Source organism: Oncorhynchus masou, chromosome 31, assembly GCF_036934945.1.
Source record: "Oncorhynchus masou masou isolate Uvic2021 chromosome 31, UVic_Omas_1.1, whole genome shotgun sequence".
Lineage (NCBI taxonomy): Eukaryota > Metazoa > Chordata > Actinopteri > Salmoniformes > Salmonidae > Oncorhynchus > Oncorhynchus masou.
Window position 1 is genome coordinate 61,114,093 of NC_088242.1, and position 26,046 is coordinate 61,140,138.

Consider the following 26,046-nt stretch of genomic DNA (forward strand, 5'->3'; position numbering starts at 1 on the left):
CATAGTCAAACATTGACAGTAGAATGGGCTTGCTGACGATCTCAGTGACTTTCAACTTGGCACTGTCATAGGATGCCACCTTGCCCCAGACAACTGTAAATGCTGTTATTGTGAAGTGGAAACATCTAGAAGCAACAACCGCTCTGCCGCGAAGTGGTAGGCCACACAAGCTCACAGAACAAGACCATCGAACACATTTGGGATGAATTGGAACGCCGAGTGCGAACCAGGCCTAATCGCCCAACATCAGTGCCCAACCTCACTAATGCGCTTGTGGCTGGATGGAAATCCCCGCAGCAATGTTTCAACATCTCGTGGAAAGCCTTCCCAGAAGAGTGGAGACTGTTATATCAGCACAGGGGAACCAACTTCATATTCATGGCCATGAATTTGGAATGATGTTCGACAAGCAGGTGTTCACATACTTTTAGTCATCTAGTGTATCTGGGGAGGGAGGGGGTGCGACCCGCAGTGCCTCTGGTTGTTTCATAATCAGTGGTAAACATGGACAGTCACGTAGAAACCGGAGAGAGCGGTTCCAGATGTGGCCGCAAATTCCAGAAACTCATTCTCCACACACAAAAACGTTGGAATCAACAAGCAAAATACTTACCCTCGCCCCCCTGTCTACAGTTTCCTTTGGCTTTGGTCATACTCGGTAGAACAATTCAGTGGTTGTTATGCACTGAAATTATCCTCATCCAATGCGTTATTAAGCCTGCTTGCGTATCTGAGCGAGTTATATAAACACTTGTAAACTCGTTAAACCAGCCTGTTCACACTGTACCATCTACTAACGTATCGACGATGTGCGCGGCCAAAGTACAGAAGAAACCGTTGCGGCTCATCGCCGCTGCATGCAACGACATGGGAATAGGAAAAGATGGACACTTGCCATGGGATTTACCGTAAGAGAGAAATTATTATTTATTTTCCCTTATGGATTTTGATTTGATGTATGTCTTACGGTTTTATGTTTGGACTATTTAAAAGCCAACATTACACGTTACATACTTGTGTGATTGTAGTATATTCAATGATAACAATTCATTTTTTCGTTTTCATAGATTTAGGCTACTAGATCTTTCTAAACATCTATACTTGGACCATTAATTGATGCGTATACTACGTTTAATTATGTCCTAAATGCGTGGCGTACTAAGGGTAACTACCCCCCTAAGAACAATGTCTTATCGCTGACACAAAAAAAATGTTTTGGAAAATAATTGGTATGTGGATGAAGGCAATGCTTAGGCGAATAAACTATAAAGGATATAAATGGCTATTTGATGTAAAGTTCCTCTTTGTGTGATTGTAGGCTAGTTACCCTAATTACATTTTGACCAGTTGTAAACAGGTGGCATGGAAAGTCAGATCCCATTATGCTTTTTGGGATGGACACAGTTACTTGATAACATTTAATGACAGGTATAACACTTGTCTACATGTATTTCAATATGAAAATTTAAAAATCAAGTTTCTGGTTCTTGAACTGGCTTAGGTCCACACATAGGAATATTTGGCAAGAGTTGAAAGTATTGGCCCGAATGTAATCAATGTATAAACATATTGCGTTCACAGGACAGAATTCAAATTCTTTTTGGAAACTACAACAAATGTCTCCCTACCAGGTAATTTTGATTGATTTCCTTTCTGACTTAAAGGCTTTTAACAGTGCTCCAACTCAATGATGGGAAAGTGTAGAGCACAGAGAAATGCAGACAAAGAAGCTGTTGTTGAAATGCAATAGAAAAGGTATAATAGATACTACAACCGGAGTTATTCAGCTACTGATAGTTTGACAGCATTGTTCACTTTAAGTAATGAAGTAGTTACTTCTTCCAAATGGTCTTTACAATGTAAGGTGAACTTGATAATCCCTTTCACAGGAAATTTTAACATGATGGTGTGGGGCAGGGGCTGCTGGTTCTCCAACCCAGACAGTCTGTTCTCTATGCTGCCCAATGTCCTTCATGTGGTCCTGAGTACCACCCTGAGGTAAGCCTAAAGTTACACTACTACCAATCACACACACAGTCCACAACCTAAAAACATGTTTCATATACAGTCGAAGTCTGAAGTTTACATACACCTTAGCCAAATACATTTAAGTCAGTCAGTTTTTCACAATTCCTGACATTTAATCCAAGTAAATATTCCCTGTTTTAGGTCAGTTAGGATCACCACTTTATTTTAAGAATGTCAAATGTCAGAATAATAGAGAGTTATTTATTTAAGCTTTTATTTCTTTCATCACATTCCCAGTGGGTCAGAAGTTTACATACACTCAATTAGTATTTGGTAGCACTGCCTTTAAATAGTTTAACTTGTGTCAAACGTTTCGGGTAGCCTTGCACAAGCTTCCCACAATAAATTGGGTGAATTTTGGCCCATTCCTCCTGACAGAGCTGGTGTAACTGAGTCAGGTTTGTAGGTCTTGCTTGCACACGCTTTTTCAGTTCTGCCTACATATTTTCTATAGAATTGAGGTCATGGCTTTGTGATGGCCACTCCAATATCTTGACTTTGTTGTCCTTCAGCCATTTTGCCACAACTTTGGAAGTATGCTTGGGGTCATTGTCCACATGGAAGACTCATTTGCAACCAAGCTTTAACTTCCTGACTGATGTCTTGAGATGTTGCTTCAATATATCCACATAATTTTCCTTCCTCATGATACCATCCATTTTGTGAAGTACAGCAGTCCCTCCTGCAGCAAAGCATCCCCATAACATGATGCTGCCACCCATGTTCTTCACTTGTGGGATGGTGTTCTTCGGCTTGCAAGCCTTCCAATTTTTCCTCCAAACAAAACAATGGTCATTATGGTCAAACAGTTCTATTTTTGTTTCCTCAGACCAGAGGACATTTCTCCAAAAAGTACGCTCTTTGTCCCCATGTGCAGTTGCAAACCATAGTCTGGCTTTTTTTTATGCCGGTTTTGGAGCAGTGGCTTCTTCCTTGATGAGCAGCCTTTCAGGTTATGTCGATATAGGACTTGTTTTACTGTGGATATAGATACTTTTGTACCTGTTTCCTCCAGCATCTTCACAAGGTCCTTTGCTGTTGTTCTGGGTTTGATTTGCACTTTTCGCACCAAAGTACGTTCATCTCTAGGAGACAGAACCCATCTCATTCCTGAGCGGTAGGACGGCTGCGTGGTCTCATGGTGTTTATACTTGCGTACTATTGTTTGTACAGATGAACGTGGTACCTTCAGGCATTTGAAAATTGCTCCCCTGGATGAACCAGACTTGTGGAGGTCTACAATTTCCAGAGGTCTTGGCTGATTTCTTTTGATTTTCCTATGATGTCAAGCAAAGAGGCACTGAGTTTGAAGGTAGGCCTTGAAATACATCCACAGGTACACCTCCAATTGACTCAAATGGTGTCAATCAGCCTATCAGAAGCTTCTAAAGCCATGGCATCATTTTCTGGAATTTTCCAAGCTGTTTGAAGGCACAATCAACTTAGTGTATGTAAACTTCTGACCCACTGGAATTGTGATACAGTGACATAATCTGTCTGTAAACAATTGTTGGAAAAATTACTTGTGTCATGCACAAAGTAGTTGTCCTAACCGACTTGCCAAAACTATACTTTGTTAACAGGAATATTGTGGAATGGTTGAAAAACAAGTTTTAGTGACTCCAACCTAAGTCTATGTAAACTTCCGACTTCAACTGTACCTCAATGAGTCTTGTATTCAAAGTTGGCCATGTTAATATTTTGACTTATCATTTAAACTTGAGTAATTTAAACAGTGTCAAATTTTGTCCGTTTACACTACCGTTCAAAAGTTTGGGGTCACTTAGAAATGTCCTTGTTTTTGAAAGAAAAGCTCAGATGACACGTTGAAATGTTCCAATGACACGTTGTGTTAGCTAATCCAAGTTTATAATTTTAAAAGGCTAATTGATCATTAGAAAACCCTTTTGCAATTATGTTAATACAGCTGAAAACTGTTGTTCTGATTAAAGAAGCAATAAAACTGGCCTTCTTTAGACTCATTGAGTATCTGGAGCATCCGCATTTGTGGGTTCGATTACAGGCTTAAAATGGACAGAAACAAAGAACTTTCTTCCAAAACCCGTCAGTCTATTCTTGTTCGAGGAAGTGAAGGCTATTCCATGTGAAAAAATGCCAAGAAACTGAAGATCTCATACAACGCTGTGCACTACTCCCTACACAGAACAGGGCAAACTGTCTCTAACCAGAATAGAAAGAGGAGTGGGAGGCCCCGGTGCACAACTGAGCAAGAAGACAATTACATTAGAGTGTCTAGGTTGAGAAACAGACACCTCACAAGTCCTCTACTGGCAGCTTCATTAAATAGTACCCAGTCTCAACGTCAACAGTGAAGAGGCGACTCCGGGTTGCTGGCCTTCTAGGCAGAGTTGCAAAGAAAAAGCCATATCTCATACTGGCCAATAAAAATAAAAGATTAAGATGGGCAAAAGAACACATACACTGGACAGAGGAACTCTGCCTAGAAGGCAGGCATCCCTGAGTCGCCTCTTCACTGTTGACATTGAGAATAGTGTTTTAAGGGTACTATTTTATGCATATAGAAAAGTTGGGTTTTAGAAATGATTACTTATTTTGGGTGTCACTCACTCCTCACAGTACTCTCCCGGAGCATGCCCACTTCCTGTGTCAAGATTTCGACAGCATGATCAGCTTAGCCTTGCTGCAACCCCTATGTGACCTGGTGGAGACCATCTGGGTTGTGGGTGGTCCACGGGTCTATCAGGTGACTTGTGTGTCTCTGTGGGTAGTGGGAAGTTTGTGGTGCAGTTTGACCTGGGCCCATATTTATAAAACATCTCAGAGTAGGAGTCCTGATCAAGGATCCGTTTTGACTTTTAGATCATAATGAATGAGATTACATGGAAAGGGGGAACTGATACTAGATCAGCATTACTCTGAGATGCTTTATTCAAATTGGCCCAGGACTTTAAATACAATATATTGGTTAGGAATAAATAAGTGGATAAACATAGATTATTATAGGACAGTCCATCCATCCAGTTCATCTATACCGTAGCTCATTACAGTACCTTTCCATTGTCATCAGGAGGCTCTGATGCATCCCTGGTGTGAACTCGTCTTCCTCACTGACATCATGGCTGACTTCGACTGTGACGTCTTCTTTCCGCAGTTTGACCGAAGCGTTTTTAAAAAACAACAGAGGTACGGAAGCATATTTTATTCTCTGCTGTCCTGACCCTAGGCTGCAGCACTGTTTGCTTAATCTTTGGACTGTTTTGATGAGTGGATCTATACTCTGTTCTGATTGACCAGGTCCGCACGTCAGGCCAAGTGTTTGAAAGCTTTTTGTATCTTCGTCAATCTGTCTAAGTTGTCCCTTTGTTTCCCTTAACTTCAAACTAGGTTTCCTGGAGTACCACATGAGATTCAGGAGGAGAATGGGGTTACATTTAAGTATGAAGTTTTCAAGAGGGAGATCTGTAGCGCGGAGGTGATTTAAAACGGTAACTTACTGCATGAATGCAAACACGGACTGTTCTTTGTCAGACGTCGGGTGCCTTTTTTAACTATTCAGTTCTCCAGTGCAATTCTAATAGTAATCATTATCCAGTTGTACATTACACATGTCCCACTCACTCTGCTTCATCTCATCTGCCAGTGACTCAATCTGCACAGTGCCATAACACTAATGAATCAGATAAGTCAATGTGTCCATCCCATTCAGATTTGTCTTACTGTAGGTCATGTGTTGTCAGATACAGAAGGCTTTTCATATTTGGTACAAATGATGGATCCACTGCTGTCCCAGATAATATCCTTCCATGTCTGATGTATCATCCTTGCTATCCTCTCCCCTCATCTGTAATTTTCTGCTAGGACCAAACCAATATGGCTTTGTCTGAGTCAGAGATTATGTCAGGCGAGTGGTCTGGGGTTACTCATAACAACATGGGCACTAAGGATGGGGGGGGTTGTTCCTGATAGTGCTTATGTATTAGAGGGCGATATTTATGTCTGAAGATTTCATAACATATTGCCATTTACAGCATGAAGTCGCCAACCAAAGGCTGGAAATCAGCCTTGAATGGTTTTACATGTATAATTATGATTCTATCAAAAGAGTATAAGATGATATGAGCCAGGAAATACATGTTTTATTCCAGATAAACAAAAAATGTCTTGCTTATTCTGAATGATGTTTCTTGAAAGGTGTAGGAGAGCTGTTATTAAATTTATTGCAACTGTTTACAATTGAGGAATCTCTGCAATGTAGTGATATACGTTGTAATGATACTTACATACAGTTCCTTTGGGGAAAACATGCATCTTCTATTGTAAATTCTTCAACTTGGCATGATATTGTATTTGTCATCATGGCTAATTGAATCACTTGTCAATCAGTAAATATTCATACAACTCCATCTTTCAGTACACAATGTTGGAGTAAATGATCCACTAGATGGAGACACAAGACAAGACAGAGAACAAAGTGCCCCCTGAAAACAATTTCTTTCCCTTTCTACAAAAATAAAAACATGATCGAATGTCATGGATGTGGGTGAATGTGATGTGTGAATCAGTTTCTTAGAAAAAACAGTAAGACCGATTACTGTCAGACAGAAAGCCAGATTACTGTAAAACAGATTATGACCTGATGTCCTCTATATAATTGTGTATCAAAGTACTTAAGAACATCCAATCAGACAACCTTTTTATAAACACAAAGAAAGTGACTATGGGGAAATTGCTCAAGATATGAGACCCAAGAGTGTTTAGTCCGTGCCATATGATTGAAAGCTACAGCTCCTGTCAGAGTCTTGTCAAATCTTCTTCCCATAAGAAACAGTGTAACCTTTACTGAGGGAAACTATCGGTGCGTCCCAAATGACACCCCATTCTCTAGCTTATGTAGTGCACTATTTTTCGTGGCGCACTACATAGGGAATAGGGTACCATTTGGGAAGCCCATTATGCCTGGGAGATCCTGGTATGATAACAGCTGAGGAGAAAGATTCTTAGCCGTGGTCACAGCCCACATGAATTCTCCAAGCCCTACTGACCCCAGACATGGAATATTTACCACCTTAATACTCTGCTATGCTGTCGCCGCAGCTGGTAATCATACATTTTAATTGCAGGTGTCATCTATTTTCATATTTTCCCTGAGTTATTCCCCATAAAAGCCATGTGTAACCTGGGCTAATAATAACCGGTGTCACGTTTGAAATGGAAAATAACAATTTATACTCCCTCTTATTAACCTCTCCTGCTTTGGGATATAATTCAGACTGACATAGTCACCGTAGAGCAGCACACAGGGATCATCATTGAGAGGGAACAAGGACAGAGAGAGGGAGAGAGGGAGGTGAAGACATCATTTGCATTTATACACCTAGCAGGGTCTAGTTCATTTCACTCAAATGGAAGCAAATCTTTTAACAGAGAACATACTGTCAGGGGTGGAAAGACTACTGAAATATCCTTCTCCAGTAGAAGTACTGTTACTTTAATGACATTTTACTCAAGTAAAATTGACATGACTGGTGAAAAAAAATACTAAAGTAAAAGTTTAATAACGTAGCTAATTTAAAAAGTACTCAGCGTAAAAGCAATTTAGTTACTTTTAAAATAAAAACATTGACCTTGATAATTAGCTACTTTCGCTATGGGCACTTGAACGTTGTTTCACATGATATTTTCCATGCATTAAATTCAGAAAGAATGAGAGGAAATGTAAAGTAGGAACTAAGGTCGTTTATTTTGAGTTGCAACAAGGCACATCTTTATAAAAAACTAAGAATGTCAAAAATATACTATTAACATTTGAAAATAAATGAATCATTCAAAGCAAATATTTTTACAAAAATCTGTACAAATGCATCAACAGAGCTGCCACACTTCTAAATAAACATTTATAATTATTTCAACCATTCAATCCCTCATATCCCAATCTGTTACTTTTTTTCATGAAAAGTTCAGGTAGTACCAATAGAGGTCAGTAGATGGTACTCTGTTTTTAAAGATTGCAGCAATTTGGAGATTACTGAATGCATCTTGGTGTGACAATTTATGAGGGTGAAGTTACTGACATTGAAACTGACTGTAGAAAATGAAGTGTACCTTTGGGACTCCAATGTCTCCAAACATACCCTTATAGCTGTCTTGTTTTGAAATTGTACATGACTCAGAAGTAGACACACCTAATATCAATTCAATTAAAACCCAAATTCATTAACATGTACTTATCATTTGGCTATTGCCATGACTACAGGCCGATGCTGTTAATGATATAGGATATGGGGGAATGATGAAGTGGTCTTGTAATAGTATTTTTTTCTCGCTTTGGTGCAATTTTCACAAGTATGTGGTACATTTTCACAACTCTCAGTACAAAACTCAAAACATAATCAAAACGGCAGTTGTTACAAAAACTCTATGTGCATTTTCAATTGACTAAGTACAACACACAAAATCATGCAGTCACTTTTTTCCACCAAACTTAGTCAGTGTTTCATGGAGAACTGCAATTGTTTCACAATTGCAATACATGCTCACATAAAGTAATTGCCTTCTACAATGCAAAGCTCACACTCCTTTTGATATGATTATTTTATCTTTTGTTAAAAGACATTGTGCTATTACTTAATCCGAATGCTCTCAATTGATGATCACTTAAACGTTCGGCAAACCTGTACATGTAAACTGGGTTTGTCTGCTGCAGATTGAGGACTACATCATGAAAATGTATGTTTGTAAAGTAGAAACATAAAAAGTAGGGTATATACTCAAATTTACTACTAAGATGATGACTATTATGCTTTTACTTCACAGTAAGTTTTTAAAAATCTGATATTGACAATATCAGATGTGTGCTATGTAACACTGCTTTACTAAAATTGCATTGGCCTGCACAGTTCCCTTATACTGTGATATATGCCATTTACATAGCAGACACTTTTATCCAAAGTGACAAGAGTCCACAGATTTTGGTATGCGACCCCAGTGGGAATCAAACCCACAACTCTGGTGTTGCTAGTGCCATGCTCTTACTAACTGAGCCACATACATGATCACTACAATGCAAACATACAATGTAATACTGTAAAATACAATACACGAATACAATACAGGTGGAAGATGTATGACTGCCATCCACATAAGCATACCACTCTCCTTCGGGTCGTGGATGAGGTATGCAATGATTTCAATCCAAACCAACGTCAGGCTTGTATTCGCCATGCCAAAAGGGTTTTCCCAAGTGCATGAACAATGAGGATATTTACTGCGATTTCCATGAGAACCTATAGCCAAATGCTCAAGACAGGCTTAATTCAAACTAGTGCCTGCTAAACATAGTTTCTTTCATTTCTTTTATTTGATTACATTGTGAAAGATGTCTTCAATGATCACACCTAGAATGATCACACCTAGAGATTATGGACATTTGACCGAAAGTCTAAATTTAGTGTACATTATAGCCGAATGTGAAAACTAGCATAGTACATTCAAAGTGAATAGGGTGCCATTTCAGATGCTGCCATAGTCTGACCATAGAGGGGAGAGATACAGTTTACTGTTTTTTTATCACGTTGGTACTATTTTCACACGTACGAAACTCCAAACTGGTAACACTTGTAACGCAGCCAGTCTAACATTCAAAACATTTCATTGTGCATTCATTTTGTTTGTAGACATCTTTCACCACACAACCATTGATCCAAATATAAGTTTAATTTGAAATATAGTGAGTGCATTGGTTTAGTCACCAAAACAAAATTATATCTTCTCAATGTATTTATTTTAACAACAGTTAATCCAATAGAAAAACATAGAAGATACTGTACATGTTTCAAAATTGCTCTTTATAGTACACTACTTCTAAACAAGGCACATAGTGCTCTCGTCAAAAGTAGTGCACTCTATAGGGAATAGGGTGCCATTTCAAACACAGGCTTAACCCAGTCTGTTGGTTTGGCAGTGACCCCATCATCTACATTTTATCTGAGCTGTGGACCTTGAGGCATAAAGTCATGACTTCATTAGCTGTGCTGCTCACTCCCCATTAAAATGCACTCTGAGCATGTTTCAAGGGCTCCGGCAGGCTTTAGCACATTAAGAAAGGCCTTTGAAAGAAGCTTACATGTGGTGTTGCAGTTGCAGTGTTTGCCTATTACACTGAAGATGACAGTGTGATAGACCTATAAACACAGGTAAAACAAGCATTCCCAATGAACTGATACTTGATTTCAGCACTTAAAATACTGGTAATCCTATCTGCAAAGAAACAAAAACTCTGTTCAAAACACATGCCTCCTAAGGGGACGGAAGCAATACCACCATCATTGAGCCACTGAGATCAAATCAAATTGTGTTTGTCACATGCTTCATAAACAACAGGTGTAGACTAACAGCGAGACGCTTACTTATGCGCCCTTCCCAACAATGTAGAGAGAAAAATATAGAAATAATAGAAAAATAATAACACAAGGAATAAATACACAATGAGTAATGATAACTTGGCTATATACACAGGGTACCAGCACTGAGTCGATGTGCAGCGGTATGAGGTAATTGAGGTAGATATGTACACATAGCACAGGAGGTTAGTGGCACCTTAATTGGGGAGAATGGGCTCGTGGGTAATGACTGGAGTGGAATTGTTGATATGTATCAAAAACATCAAACACCTGATTTCCAGGTGTTTGATGCCAATCCATTTGCACCGTTCCGGCCATTATTATGAGCCATTCTCCCCTCAGCAGCCTCCTGTGACATACATAGTGCATTCGGAAAGAATTCAGACCCCTTGACTTTTTCCACATTTTGTTACATGTTCTAAAATTGATGTTTTTAAATTATCCTCATCAATCTACACACAAAACCCCAGAATGACAAAGCAAAAACATGTTTTTAGAAATGTTTGCAAATGTATTAAAATAAATATCCCACTTACATACGTATTCAGACCCCTAACTCTTCTTGGGTATGACACTACAAGCTTGGCACACCTGTATTTGGGTAGTTTCTCCCATTCTTCTCTGCAGATCCTCTCAAGCTCTGTCAGGTTGGATGGGGAGCATCGCTGCACAGCTATTTTCAGGTCTCTCCAGAGATGTTCGATCGTGTTGAAGTCCGGACTCTGGCTGGGCTACTCACAGAGACTTGTCCCAAAGCCACTCCTGCGTTTTCTTGGCTGTGCACTTAAGGTCTTTGTCCTGTTGGAAGGTGAACCTTCACCCCAGTCTGCGGTCCTGAGCGTTCTGGAGCAAATTTTCATCAAGGCATCTCTCTGTACTTTGTTCAGTTCATCTTTCCCTCGATCCCAGTGTGTGCTGCTGAAAAACAACCCCACAGCATGATGCTGCCACCACCATGCGTCACTCTAGGGATGGTGCCAGGTTTCCTCCAGACGTAATGCTTGGCATTCAGGCCAAAAAGTTAAATCGTGGTTTCATCAGACCAGAGAATCTTGTTTCTCGTGGTCTGTGAGTCTTTAAGTGCCTTTTAGCAAACTGCTAGCTGTCATGTGCCTTTTACTGAGGAGTGGCTTCCATCTGGTCACTCTACCATAGGCCTGATTGGTGGAGTGCTGCAGAGATGGTTGTCCTTCTGGAAGGTTCTCCCATCTCCACAGAGGAACTCTGAAGCTCTGTCAGAGTGACCATCGGGTTCTTGGTCACCTCCCTGTCCAAGGCCCTCCTCCCTCGATTGCTCAGTTTGGCCCGGCGGCCAGCTCTAGGAAGAGTCTTGGTGGTTCAAAACTTCTTTCATTTAAGAATGATGGAGGCCACTGTGTTCTTGGTAACCTTCAATGCTGCAGAAAGGTTTTGGTACCCTTCCCCATATCTGTCCTTAGACACAATCCTGTCTCTGAGCTCTACGAAGAATTCCTTTGACTTCATGGCTTGGTTTTTGCTCTGACATGCACTGTCATCTTTGGGACCTTATATAGACAGGTTTCCATAGCCTTTCCAAAGCATGTCCAATCAATTGAATTTACCACAGGTGGGACTCCAATCAAGTTGTAGAAACATCTCAAGGATGATCATTGGAAACAGGATGCACCTGAGCTCAATTTCGAGTCTCATAGCAAAGGGTCTGAATACTTATGTAAATAAGGTATTTCTGTTTTTTATTGTTAATACATTTGCAAACATTTCTAAAAACCTGTGTTTGCTTTGTCATTATCAGGTATTGTATGTAGATTGATGAGGATTTAAATAAAAATCCATTTTAGAATAAGGCTGTAAAGTAACAAAATATCAAAAAAGTCAAGGGGTCTGAATACTTTCCGAATGCACTGTAGGTAGGGATAAAGTGACTAGGCAACAAGAGTGTGTGATTAGTCAAAAGAGTTTGTGCAAAAAGGGTCAATGCGGATAGTTAAATAGTTAAACAATAACTACCCGAACTATCATAGATCATGTTATCCACAGTGATTCTGGCTGGTTTTAATTCATAGGTAATTCCTCACACACATTCAATTGACATTCCATTGTATTCAACGTTGCATCATATAATATCAAAATATTATTATTAAAATAGTATTTAAATACAGGGATAAGCTCAAGTGTTGCCTCTTTCAAGGTAACCTCATCCCCAGGCTAAATGCACTTAGGGAGGAGATGTCTGCTGCATGAGACTACTTTCAAGGCAAGCTTTTCTCCTGACCTTAATAATACCATTCAGCATAAAGCCAAACTCCGATTCAAGTCTCCTTCCTCTTGTGATATGAGAATGTTCACTATGACATCATCACATGGATCTGCGTTTTAGACCATGAAATCAAGGTCAATCAACCCCCATTTAACAGGGCAACAGGGCAGAATAGTGGTCTCTCCTCTTCCACAACTGCAGTTTACCTGAACTAATCTCAAAGTCCTTCTTAGTGCCTGTCCGTACATCATAACCTCTTAAATGTAATGGAAAAATGTAGATTTCCGCCTAAAAAGACATACCCAAAAGTAACTGCTATTCATGTGTAATTACCTGATTCTGACATGCAAAAACGTGGTATATTTGGAAAGAAAACATCTGGGTGAATATGAGGAAATGATCAGAAGATATATAGGAGTTACATAGTTCAGAACACACAAGATCAAGCACACACAAAATGACCGTCTTTTTATTTTTTTTATTTTGAAAGTCATCTTTCATTGACAAGCTATAAGTGAATTATTAATGCCAACAGCTGGAAACACATCAGATGGCTCCCACAACATGTGAACAATATCAGGAAAAAATGGGATTGATAGACCTAACAACTATAAATGGCCAGGTGTGGTCGTCAGGTGTGGTCACCAAAGTGGCATATGTCTGTAAATTAGATAATTACAGTGCTATATCAACCTCACTATAACATTGTGGTGGTGTTATGGGGTATTCAGGGTCCATTCAAGTGTCCTTTCAACCTCTCTAAAGTGTCAAAATGTGGTAATTGCACAGTTTTTGCACACTGGATGTGCCTAAAAGTTATTGTTCACTATAAAATCTCAATTTCTATAATATCAACCTCTCGAAAACATTGTGGTGGTCTCGGGAACATACAGGGGATATGGATGCCTACAGTGCGTAAGCAGGCAACACCATTTTCTTATGCGCAAAGATATAGTCACTCGGGGGACATTCGATGTTGCCATTAAGTCATACATCATCAGATAACATTGGCAATAGGCTAGATTTGTTTCTACCAACCTAAGGATTCATTTGATATCCCCATGTAGCTATAGCTCAAACACAGACCAAAACTAAGCTTACCTTGTAAGAGGTTTGGTGAAAACGTGTAATATAAACATTTTGACGCTCGGGCCTGGAGGTCAATAATGGTAGGTCACAGGCAGAGAAATAAGATATCCTCGTGATCTGCGGAGTCCCGGCTTTCGGTGTGTATCAACATATTGCGTCTTTATGTTGTTTATGCTTCACAACGCTAACCGGAATGTAGGTAGCAGCCATCTTGAAATTTGGTTATGGCTCGGCCTACCCTTATAAATGTGTACATGCCCATATGTGGTAGTAAGTCATACCAAAGATTTGAAGACACCGATCAATAGTCAAAATACTCAGCTTTCCGCAAACACACTACTTTGCTGATAGGGGCTCCCATTCTCATACCAGCAAGAATTGAATAAAAACAATCTAATAGGGTTCCCAAATATGAGAACTTTGCATACAGTAACTATATTTGTGTGGTCAGCTCCAGAACGGTTGGCCAGCTCTGAGGAGGCCTTCAAAGCATTCAGCCAGGATGGCCTCGGGGTAGTAGAGCAAGGCTGGACAGTTGGCTTCTGAGCAGTCCAGTCTCTTTCGAGTAAGCCAAGTTGAGAAGCATGCTGTCCCGGTTGAGCTTGGTGACAAAGCCCCTGAGCTTGGAGAGGAGGTGGAGGAGGAGCAATTCAGCGGTGGTGAAGTCCCTTGTCTCGAGGAACAGCAGGTTGTCGCTCAGGACCTCTGAGGGCTTGAGGAGCACAAAGGGGTTCTGACTGAGCAGCTTCTGCAGCCAGATCTTCATGTTGGTCACATCGCCCCTTAGCTCCAGGTGGATAATTCCCTCGCTCTGCCCCACAGGGCATCTGAAACTCTGGGGGTGCTGGCCATCAGCTTTGTGACAATGCACATGTTCAGGTGCAAACTGGAAGTAGTCGATGTTGGCCCTCTGGTTGGTATGATGGCTGGAGCAGGTGAAGAAGGAGGCAAGTAACTTCTCAATGATCCAAGTCAGATGAGTCAGATGGATCTCCACAGCTCTCTCTGGGCGTGTTGCTGCTCCGGGCCGCAGAGGACCGCCTCGGGGTAGAGCTCAAGGACCCAGGCGTTCACGAGGCCCTCTGCCCCAATGTCTCGCAGCATGCTGGCCATCTCACTCATGTAGGCAGGGCTCTGGTGCAGGACCCAACCCTTGAGCTGGTGGATCTTCTGGATGTCCACTGAGAGGTCATAGAGGGCTTCCACGGTCACCTGGTTCTCTGCTGTGCTCAAGCCCCCGGGGTTGATAAGGGCCTGAGAGGGGGAAGATGTTGAACCCGCTGACAGTGAACTCATAGGGACGTTGCAACTAATCGCAACATGGGTGCACAGTCACAGACCATTGCAGGTCTGACCTAGGTGTGATATAACAGACATTTTCAAGATAGCTAGCTAGCTAGTTAGCTACAGATCCTTGACCATACAAAATACACTAAAATGATTTGTTGTGATTCAACACAAAGTGAACATAAACTCAGCACTAAATAGCTTAGTAATAATGAAGAATTGTACAAATATCACATCAGTCATAACAACATTGGTTTGTCAGTGTGTGATAGCAGTTGACCAGCTAGCTGCCTTGACAGCTATGATAGGCTGCTAAAGCAGGATGAATTGGGATGATACTTTGAAGATGTTTGGAGGACAAAACTGTTCTTTAAATTCAACCTCATGTTCTTTCACATCCCTTGCACTTTCCAAATAGAAACAACAAATAAGTACATAACGGTATATAAGCTAGTTAGCCAACAGTAGTACCTGAGGGTTATTTAAGCAATACGGCCCGAGTAGGTGTGGTATATGGCCAATATACCATGGCTAAGACTATTCTTATGTACGACACAATGCGGAGTGGCGGGATACAGCCCTTAGCTATGGCCATATACCACAAACTCCAGAGTAATTTTTTGTCATACCATTGCTATATATGGTCTGATATACCATGGCTTTTAGCCAATCAGGTACGAACCACCCTGCTTATAATTATAAATATCTTAGCCAGTGGATGTGACGTTTTGTTATGAAATTGGAACTTTGCTTCTTTGGTGGACTGGCTGTGTGGTACTATCTGTAACTGCACCACAGCGCAACCAAGTGTACATCAACGGTAATGCACAGTTGAAGAGAGATACTGCAAACATCAAAACTCATCTCTTAGGGACTCAAACTAAAAGGCAGACTAAAATGATTCAAGCTGAAAATGCACATTAAAATAATAAAGAAGGAAAATATAATTTTCTCCCTCAGAGCTTCAGTCTTGCACCATACACTTCCAGTAATTAGGGTGTTTTGGCAAATGTACATTTCAAATCAAATAGCAGTCGATGCATCTCAGAGGCAGCAGAAAACAGAACAGACACTGATCACTGTAATCAGCACAGAGCTGAATTGGAGTGAACCGAGAGAGGCAGAGTTTCTCACAGTTGGGGCTTAATCACACCGCTTGATCACCAGCTCCACAAGCTGTTCTAGCCTAGCTCAGGAAATGTCTGCAGATTCCCTTCCCAATCTAGTGACTGAGAGGAAATTGGGACTCATTATTGTAAGTCTGCATCAACATAAAAGGCACCTGAGGATAATGGCTTATATACAGGCAGCCAGACAGGTACTATAGAATATAAATTAGATCTATCAAATCAGCAGTACCTATTGTATATTGTATTTAGCTCATGTAATCATGGTTTTTGTAGTGAGGTCAGGGATGAAGATGGTGGCTGGACCATTTTTGGGGACCGGTGCCCATTGACATCATTGTAAAAATCACTTCAATTACCTCTTTGATCGCACCACTTTTTTTTCTATTGTAATTACAGATTGATGCTTGAACTCAATGTTATCCGTCTATAAAATGTCCTTGCTTGTATTAAGAACAAAAGCATTAATCAATAACATTATGATCAGCCTAAATTTGAATGCTTCTAAATTGCTAGAGAAAATCACATGCTTCAGTGTCACAACTGAAGAAATTACAAAAATGAGATATGAGAAAATGCCTTGTGTAAAAATAGCGAAGTGCACAATGCGCCCAGTGTGTAATGAAATCAACCTAAAATTAACAACTGTACAATGTAGCCACATGTAGCATGTTGTGCGGCAGAATGACATCCCTGCATGCCTTTCTGCCCATCCATAACCTTGCCCTAGGATATACAGTTGGCCTCCCCAAGTACTTGGCCTTGGATTTGCCTTTGGTTCCATTAAACCATGCACACTAAATGACTACCATCAAACAACAGAAGTGATCAGCTTGAACTAGATACAGAGCAAGTTATAACCTCCAACACTTTGAACAATGGGAGGAACATAACCATGCATGTATGCACTTGCATACATGCATTCATGCAAGAAGACAAACAAACACGCACACACACACATACACGTCTCTCTTACAGCTGCCCTCAGAGGCCCTTGGCATGGTGATAAACTGCTCCCAATGACTGAGTCAAACCAGTCCAACCATCAGCACTAGAAAGTGACAGCAGGGAACAACTTTTCTTTCCTCACACTTATTGTTTTGTCTTCATAATGCCCTTCTCACTCACACTTTTGATGACTTTCCACCTACACCTGGTACTTTTCCCATGCTCAGGTCCACCCTAGCAAGATAATGAAAGAAACAGTGTGTGTGTGTGTGTGTGTGTGTGTGTGTGTGTGTGTGTGTGTGTGTGTGTGTGTGTGTGTGTGTGTGTGTGTGTGTGTGTGTGTGTGTGTGTGCGTGTGTGTGTTTTCGTGTGTGTGTGAGTGTGTTGTGTGTGTTTGCGTGTGTGTGTGTGTGTGTGTCTGTGAGTGTGTGTGTTTTGAGTGTGTTTGTTTGTGTGTGTGTGTGTGCGCACACGTGCATGTGTGTGTATGTGTGGGGGAAGGGGGGGCAGCTGAGATATGAGCTAAAGGGGAGGATCTCAGTGACAATCCAGAACAGGTTACTCTGAGCTGGCATAGTTGAAAGGCACATCCCGAGTGTGTGACAAACACATGGACAAGGAATACAATACGGCATAGAATGAACAATTTTAGGGAAATAGGATTTCTGCTGTTCCTTCTAGTTGGCACAGCCTACTCTGAGGTGCCAGAGGTACCAGAGTCCATCTTCAGACTAGAGGGAGGTGAAATAGAAATGGGCTACTGCTTTGGAGTCGACTATATCACTGTTTTAAGATCAGCTCCAGAGGGAGAACAGCTGATTGGTAATTCCTCAGACGAAGTGGCATCCCCTTCGCCTCCTGCAGACTTAGTGGGCCGCGTCAGACTCACCAACCAGCTCCAGCTCATGGGCCTCCAGATCAGTCAGCTCCGACAGTCTGACTCGGGCGTGTACAGGAGGGAATGCTGGAAGGACAAGGCACTGGCCAACAAACATGAACACAAGCTGTCTGTGTGCGACGAGGAAATCAGCTCTGTGGAGATCTCTGTGCGGTCCGACGGAGGGGCTGAACTGAAGTGTAACATCACTGCCACAAGCCTGGAGGGGAAGACCATTCAATGGTACCATGAGGTGTTCCCCAACTATAAGGCTACCTGCTTCCTGGACACCAGTGTGTCTTCGGTACCCCTACAGGAGGAGCTACGGGAGGTCATTGCAGTGAAAAAAGGAGGCATCTCACTCAATGTTTCTGGTAGTGTGCTGAAGGACAGCCATCACTTCTACTGCCTGGTCATGGGTGGACAGAGATGCCTCAGCTTCCAGAAAATCTACAACCCCAACAATGATGAGATCGACCCCAAGACTGTTTTCACGTCTGTGGGAGAGAAAGTGGTTCTCACCTGTCCTTCTGAGGAGAAGAACCATGATCAGAGATGGGAGGCACCAATGGGCAATGTTAACTCAAAGTCAGTAAAGTCGGCCATCTTGGTCAGTGATGATAATGATGATGATGATGATGATGATGATGATGATGATGATAACTTCTCATTGATCGTTCATGTACTTTCTGCCAACTACTCTGGTGAATACAAATGTTTCTCTGCCTCACTACTTGTTGCTGAGTACGCCTTGGTTCTTTGCCCCAGTGGAGAGCCCACTGAGAGACAGTTTTCAGATGGAGAGGATGTTGTTCTAGAATGTGCCCAAGGCAGAGAGGAGTCTCACAGGGGTGCAATGGTGGAGTGGTATCGCAGAAAACCTCTGGAAGAAGAACACCTGATTCTGGACTCAAAGAATAAAACTATCATCATTCCTGCGGACCTGAGGGGCCGGGTGGTTTTCTCTGAGCAGGATTCCTCTCTCCAACTGTCTGACCTTATCGAGGGGGACAGGGGGGAGTACTGGTGCGTGGTTCTGGGGAGCCCAGACTATATTGACGATGACAACTACATAGTCAATGATGATGAAGATGATGATGATAATGATTATGATGAATACCCTGATGGCAATGATGACGATGGCAACAAGGACAGCATCTGGCAAGACTACAAGGACTACATGGAAACATGCATTTCTAAACAGGTGACGTCTCTGACTCCAAAAGAGAAACCAGAGGATAAAGACAGAGGCATAAACACTGACTTTACCCCACCAAAGAAAAGGGACCCAGACACTGACACACCTGTGGAACAAGAGGCAGACAACACCATTTTTATTGCTGTGTGTGGAGCGCTGGCTGGGCTTCTAATCGTGGCAGTGATAGCAGCTGTGGTGGTTGTACGTCGGAGAAGAGCCGCCAATACAGAGAGAGGTGCAGCCATGGGGTCTGGACTGAAAACGATGGGCACTGGGCTGAGTGAAGAAGAGAAACTGGACCCAGATGGACAAGGTCCATAACAGTCCGTCTCATCTTTCCTCTATTCTGAACCAGTGGAGAGTGCCTCATGCACTCAAGCTTTTTCCTGGGGATCAATTGCATAAAGCAGTGCCTTAATGCTTAGTTCAAAAAAATGATTTACTGATTTGACTGACAGGTGGATGGATCAATGGTTGATCCTGTGTTATGATTCTGTTTTCATTGAAAAGCTTCACTTACAAATCAAAAGAGTTTTGTCAGGAACGTATGACCTGAAAGTGGGGTGGCAGAAAAGCCTAGTGGTTAGAGAGTTGGACTAGTAACCGAAAGTTTGCAAGTTCAAATCCCCGAGCTGACAAGGTACAAATCTGTTGTTCTGCCCCTGAACAGGCAGTTAACCCACTGTCATTGAAAATTAGAATTTGTTCTTAACTGACTTGCCTAGTTAAATAAAGGTAACATTTTTTTTTTTATATAATTATGTGGGTTCAAATGGACACTGTTTCCTGCTAGTCTGTAACTCGCTGTCTTGCTGCTTTTTTCCAAATCACAAATGTGTTTTCATGGAATGCAGTGTTTTACTGTAACAAGTGATTTACAGTAGGAGAGTTACACACACTCCACACAAAATATATGTATTTGAATGAGAGACAACATGGCAATAACTGTAAATATTGAAAACAGATAAGCAATAACAACGCTATGTTCTAATCTAAAGAATTTGAACATATTTTTTTTACAGCCAGGAAAAAACATCTTTGGCACAGATATATAACTGAAATGAGGCATGTCTGTAATATGAAAATGCTTTGGACCATTTAAGACATGACGTGATGATTGAACCAGTCGGGTTGCTCCCCTGTCAAGTACAGTATGTACATAATGGCATCGGTATGCGAAAAATAAACAGACCTTGAAAACCTTTCCATGGTGGATGAGAGGTATTTTTCTTACCTATTATACAGTCATTTATGTTCAAATTGCCATTAAGTGTTAAGCTAGTGGTATGCATGAACACCATTGTGGTTGAGGGATATATTTTATTTTACTACATTTATTTTGAAGTCTTTGTTGTTTCTCAATGTTTTAGAACAGAGGAATTAAATGGGTGGGGTTAGGTTTTAGTCATGTATCTGATATGAGTATTTGATTTTACAGTGGGTTGATATTGATACACTCACTATCAAACTTGATTATTTTCTGATTGTTATGTCTACAAGACTATTCATACAAATATGCATAGCATTACTAACTTAAACAACTTTACAGTTTTGCCACATATCTGGAATGAAAAAGAACGTCATCAACTTAAAAAAGTGCAGCTCATTCTAAAAGATTTCTGCTGAAGTGATACGTGTATCGTTTTAATCAGGATATATGTTTAGTCCTATTTTTTTGCAAGGTGACCCTCAGGTTTCATAAAGGATACTATAATACATTACATTAGGACATTAAAAAACTACCAGTCATAAATACTCAGGGGACAAGCTGTACAACTCACCTTCACTAGAACAAAGGGCAGTCGCAGTGCATAATCAGGAGTATAATTCACTGCTAGATACACTGGTTGGACTATGACGTTAGGACATTCACACTGTATGAGTTACAATGTTTCAGAATTATGTTGATAATGGTTTTGAGGGTATGCAAGGGGAATTCTTATTTTTCAGCCAAATTGTACAAGCGTGCAAGAGAGAGAGAGAGAGACAGAGAGACAGAGAGATACAGAGAGAGAGACAGATAGAGACAGAGAGAAAGAGAGGGGGGGCAGCGAGAGAGAGAGAGACAGTGAGGGAGAGAGAGAGAGAGAGAGAGAAAAAGAAAGTGGGAGCAAGAGAGAGAGAGAGAGAGAGTGAGATATTCTATATCACTGTACTAGTGGGGCGGCAAGTAGCTTGGCGGAAAGGAGCGTTGGGCCAGTAACCAAAAGGTTGCAGGATCGAATCCCCAAGCTGACAAGTTAAAAATATGTTGTTCTGCCCCTGAGCAAGGAAGTTAACTCACTGTTCCCTGGGCACCATTGATTAAGGCAGCCCTCGGCACCTCTCTGATTCAGAGGGGTCGGGTTAAATGTGGAAGACACATTTTGGTTGAATGCATTCAGATGTACAACTGACTAGGTATTCCCCTTTCCCTAGTGCATACAATGAATATGTGGTTGGAGAAAAAACACTTAATACAGAGCAACAAATGTGTAATTGAGTTTAACACAGGCATGCGGATCCATATACCAGTTTTATCTGTTGGTCTGCCATCACTGTTGTGTGTTGGTCTCTCAGGGGCTGATATGTATGTATGAGTGAGTCCATTATTAATTAGGCATGAGAACCAGAAGAAGCTGCTGGTCTCTAACATCTCTGCAGTTATCGACCCACGTTCTATGCAGGCCTCCCTGTGAAGATTTGGGTGTATAACGGGAAAGAAACGCTTTATGTGCCCTCTGATGTGTTGCCATTGCAATGTGTGTTTGTATGTGTGTTTGGGTTTGTGCATCTCTCTGTCTGTCTGTGTGTATGTGTGCATGTGTGTATACAGTATGCAATAATGGGGATCTTAACAGAGGGCGATATTAAAACAACACATGGAACAGAGTAAGAGAATGATAAAAAGTGCAAAAATCTACAGTTGGAAGTGGGAAGTTTACATACATTTAGGTTGGAGTCATTGAAACTCGTTTTTCAACCACTCTACAAATTTCTTATTAACAAACTATAATTTTGGCAAGTCAGTTAGGACATCTACCTTATGCATGACACAAGTAATTCTTCCAACACTTATTTACAGACAGATTGTTTCACTTATAATTCACTGTATCACAATTCCAGTGGGTCAGAAGTTTACATACACTAAGTTGACTGTGCCTTCAAACAGCTCGGAAAATTTCAGAAAATTATGTCATGGCTTTAGAAGCTTCTGATAGGCTAATTGACATAATTTGAACCAATTTGAGGTGTCCTTGTGGATGTGTTTCAAGGCCTACCTTCAAATTCAGTGCCACTTCGCTTGACATCATGGGAAAATCAAAAGAAATCAGCCAAGACCACAGAAAAAAAGGTACCACGTTCATCTGTAGAAACAACAGTACGCAATTATAAACACCATGGGACCACGCAAATTACGTGGATATATGGAAGCAACATCTCAAGACATCAGTCAGGAAGTTAAAGCTTGATGACAAATGGGTCTTCCAAATGGACAATGACCCCAAGCATACTTCCAAAGTTGTGGCAAAATGGCTGAAGGACAACAAAGTCAAGGTACTGGAGTGGCCATCACAAAGCCCTGACCTCAATCCTATAGAAAATGTGTGGGCAGAACTGAAAAAGTGTGTGCAAGCAAGGAGGCCTACAAACCTGACTCAGTTTCACCAGCTCTCTCAGGAGGAATGGGCCAAAATTCACCCAACTTATTGTGGGAAGCTTGTGGAAGGCTACCCGAAACGTTTAACCCAAGTTAAACAATTCAAAGGCAATGCTACCAAATAGTAATTGTGTATATGCAAACTTCTGACCCACTGGGAATGTGATGAAAGAAATAAAAGCTGAAATAAATAATTCTCTCTACTATTATTCTGACATTTCACATTCTTAAAATAAAGTGGTGATCCTAACTGACCTACGACAGGGAAGTTTTACTAGGATTAAATGTCAGGAATTGAGAAAAACTGAGTTGAAATGTATTTGGCTAAGGTGTATGTAAACTTCCGACTTCAACTGTACGTAACTAAATACTCCACAAACTCGTCAATACAGAGAAATTAAGCTTGCCCAGCTGTTAACCCAAACCCTTCTTTTGTTTTACTTGGGCCTGTACTTCCTCTCCAGAAAACATTTGAGAAACTTAATACAACGATTTTCTCCCCTACATCTCTCGCATCACAATCAACAACAGATAAAGGTGTCCGTGCTGCTTGGTGTCCCTGGTGAGTCCCTGGCAGCTGACTTGCTGGCTGAGCCTGTGGTGCTGCTAGCAGCGCTCGGTTGTAATTTGCCAGGTCCATTACTCCTGCCTGTGAATGTAATGGCTGCAAGCCCTGTGAGTGTGAAATAGTTGGTGAGAGAGAGGAGAATAGTTTGGCTGGGCTGTTGGTGTCTGGAGAGCGATGTGCTGTGTTAATGTACCCAATTATGCACCAGAAGCCAGCGCTGATGGGTCCATGGGGACAGAGAGAAAGAGGGAGGAGGTGAGGGACCGACGGGAGGAAATAACCCAAACAATATGAGCCAGGCTGGGATCTGAACACACACACACGCTAACCATTTCTATTACTGTTCTGGTCTCTCCCGTCAGGTGTCTCGTCTGTCCCGGGGAGACAGAGATTTATGTTTGTTTTTCAATGAGAACAGAGCCTCTAAATACAGTATACTCACAATCACTTTAAATTGGCTTCTCTATAGCTTTGTTTTTTAGTATACAGTATATCAACTAGAGATGGGGGAAATGGTTAGAAAGGCTTATATTCATTCTCATCATCAGACATCAGAAATAAACCGTACCTCAGTCGACACAACCATTAGAAAAGGAAAAGCAAGTCGCATGTAATAATTTGGTTTATAACCCATTGCCTGATTGTTATCACTGTATTGATGTTCATGGGGTATGGCTCAGGCTGCCTCTGTACCAGAAATGTTGCTGCCTCTGTGCCAGAAACTTTTTTGTTTGATTTGATGTGTCATTATGAAACACTCGCACGAGAATCCCCAGCCGAGCGACGAGAGACGCAGGGACCGGTTAGACAGGGAATGTCTTAGTCAGGTAATTGTCTCTTTTGACATGTCAGAAGTACTAGCATCTTCTTTAACTGTCACGATGGGTGCCAAGAGGAAATTTCATTGCTAGAACATTTCTGATCCCACGCATTGACATAAAGTTACCCACATATAGTGGATTCACTGTAATTGCTATTCTTTACTCTCAAGCTGCAGGCTTGCATTACCAAAGAAAAGGTCTGAGTTTGGTTCTCAACAGTATTCAAATGTAGACTTGAAAGATAAAATCATTCAAAGATATGAAGTATCATGCAAACAACCCACATTCCATTATGGTCAATCTATGCCTTACGTTTTATCCGGATGAGGAGTGGCTAATGTTCCTGAACACAAAGAGAGTCAAAATTGGATCATGTATATTCCAGTGAGCTCCTACTCAAAAAACTATTTTAGTCATGTTTAAATGCATCCCACATAAATAAGCACATGCCAGAAGAGAGACATTTAATGCACACAGACACATGAATACACGTATGCATGCACACACACCATCATCATCACCTAAATTGCACCAAGTCCAGCCAAGCTCAAATGAATAGACGAGACATCCAAAAATTGCAGAGAGCTGGGAGCAAATGCATGCCACTGTGTATCAGTCAGATGATTGGCTAATGCAGTCATCACTTATTATTTGGGATTTTCACAGATAGAAGCCAGTGAATGGATCAGCCTAGGGGACAGATATGTTTATGGGTACGTCCCAAATGGAACTGTATTCCCTAAATAATGCCCTATAGGCCCTGGTCAAAAGTAGTGCGCTATAAAGGGAATATGGTGCCATTTGGAATGCAGTGCCTCCCTCAGTTGACAGTGGAGAGGCCAGGAGGGAGACAATGAGATGGGTGGGGTCAGGGGCTCTGCGGACACCAGAGGACAGCACAGGGCCAGATATGAAACAGGCTGTGATTATAATTCTGATTGAGGTAAGCATTATTCCATAGAATCATGACTCCCATTTGTGACCTGAAATTTGACATACTGTAACAGTACACAATCTCTACACAAACTTTGAAGACACTCAGAACTTAGATAATAAGCTGAGACTAAGAGACTGGCCAATTAAATGAATGTCACATTATATAAAGTTTAACTATATTAATAAACAATATATATTTCAAACTATTAAATATATTTGTAGGCTATAAACTATATTTGTTTCTATATTACGACAATAGTACTGTATAATGCTGGAAACGAAGCACCAATAACATTGCTCAGGTTTTCTAATACGTTCCTAGAACAGTTTAGGAGCACATTACATTAGAGGAAAGTCTGCCTGTGTGCCCTTGTGGTTGTTTGCTCAATCAAATTTTGCCTCCTCTGTTGGCATACTGGTAGGTTGAAATGAGATTTCCTTTCACCTGCTTATTATGTGGCAGCAGAGCCTGCTCCGAGGGGTGCTTTTTACTCACTCAACTCAGACAAAGCATAGAGGGAACTCAGGGAAGTTAACTTTCCTTCACAGATCAAATCCCTCCTCAGAAAATGTCGGAGAGCTGTACTTTCCCCTGTCACATTCTGACTGACAGCTTATCTGATTGACAAAAAAACATTGCAGATAGTTACTGAGCCCCGATCTCATGAGAAAGGTGATCCAGACCTGAGAGCAATCAATTGGTGGGGAAATTTAAAAGATCCTGATAGTTATGTGTGTGTGCGTGTTTGTGTTTGTGCATGTGAGTAGTGAGCTGGCACAAGTATTGTGGGGGTGCAAGCTCGAGAGTGGGCATGAGGCAACATGCTGACCCAGGGGAGTCTTACATCACACACAGAAATAAAATCCCTCTTCTCTTATTGATGGTCTGAACCCCCACTATAATGAA

General features: G+C 41.2%; 2 protein-coding genes across 3 annotated transcripts; one reads left to right on the forward strand and one right to left on the reverse strand.

Moving 5' to 3' along the window:
- Positions 1-585: 585 nt before the first annotated feature.
- zgc:153031 lies at positions 586-6,954 on the forward strand. 2 transcript variants are annotated; one of them, XM_064952973.1, is made up of 7 exons: positions 586-908; positions 1,582-1,631; positions 1,890-1,998; positions 4,627-4,753; positions 5,078-5,193; positions 5,395-5,495; positions 6,422-6,954. In XM_064952973.1, the coding sequence occupies exons 1-6, from the start codon at positions 808-810 to the stop codon at positions 5,489-5,491; spliced, it is 600 nt and encodes a 199-aa protein (XP_064809045.1). In that variant the 5' UTR covers positions 586-807; the 3' UTR covers positions 5,492-5,495; positions 6,422-6,954. The 2 variants fall into 2 exon arrangements, with proteins under 2 accessions (XP_064809045.1, XP_064809044.1); XM_064952972.1 differs by having other exon boundaries at positions 587-908; positions 5,395-6,946.
- Positions 6,955-14,184: 7,230 nt separating this feature from the next.
- Positions 14,185-15,059, reverse strand: mterf2 (mitochondrial transcription termination factor 2). Its single transcript, XM_064952784.1, is given in 6 exon segments — positions 14,185-14,293; positions 14,295-14,580; positions 14,583-14,623; positions 14,625-14,721; positions 14,724-15,009; positions 15,012-15,059. Coding segments are annotated over 6 exon segments (867 nt in total).
- Positions 15,060-26,046: the final 10,987 nt, after the last annotated feature.

Bases quoted from the DNA above. Each gene is read 5' to 3' on its own strand.
- zgc:153031 (XM_064952973.1), top strand. From the start codon at position 808: ATGTGCGCGGCCAAAGTACAGAAGAAACCGTTGCGGCTCATCGCCGCT. The intron at 1,999-4,626 runs GTAAGCCTAAAG...CACTCCTCACAG, and splicing joins GTCCTGAGTACCACCCTGAG to TACTCTCCCGGAGCATGCCC. The intron at 4,754-5,077 runs GTGACTTGTGTG...CATTGTCATCAG, and splicing joins GTGGTCCACGGGTCTATCAG to GAGGCTCTGATGCATCCCTG.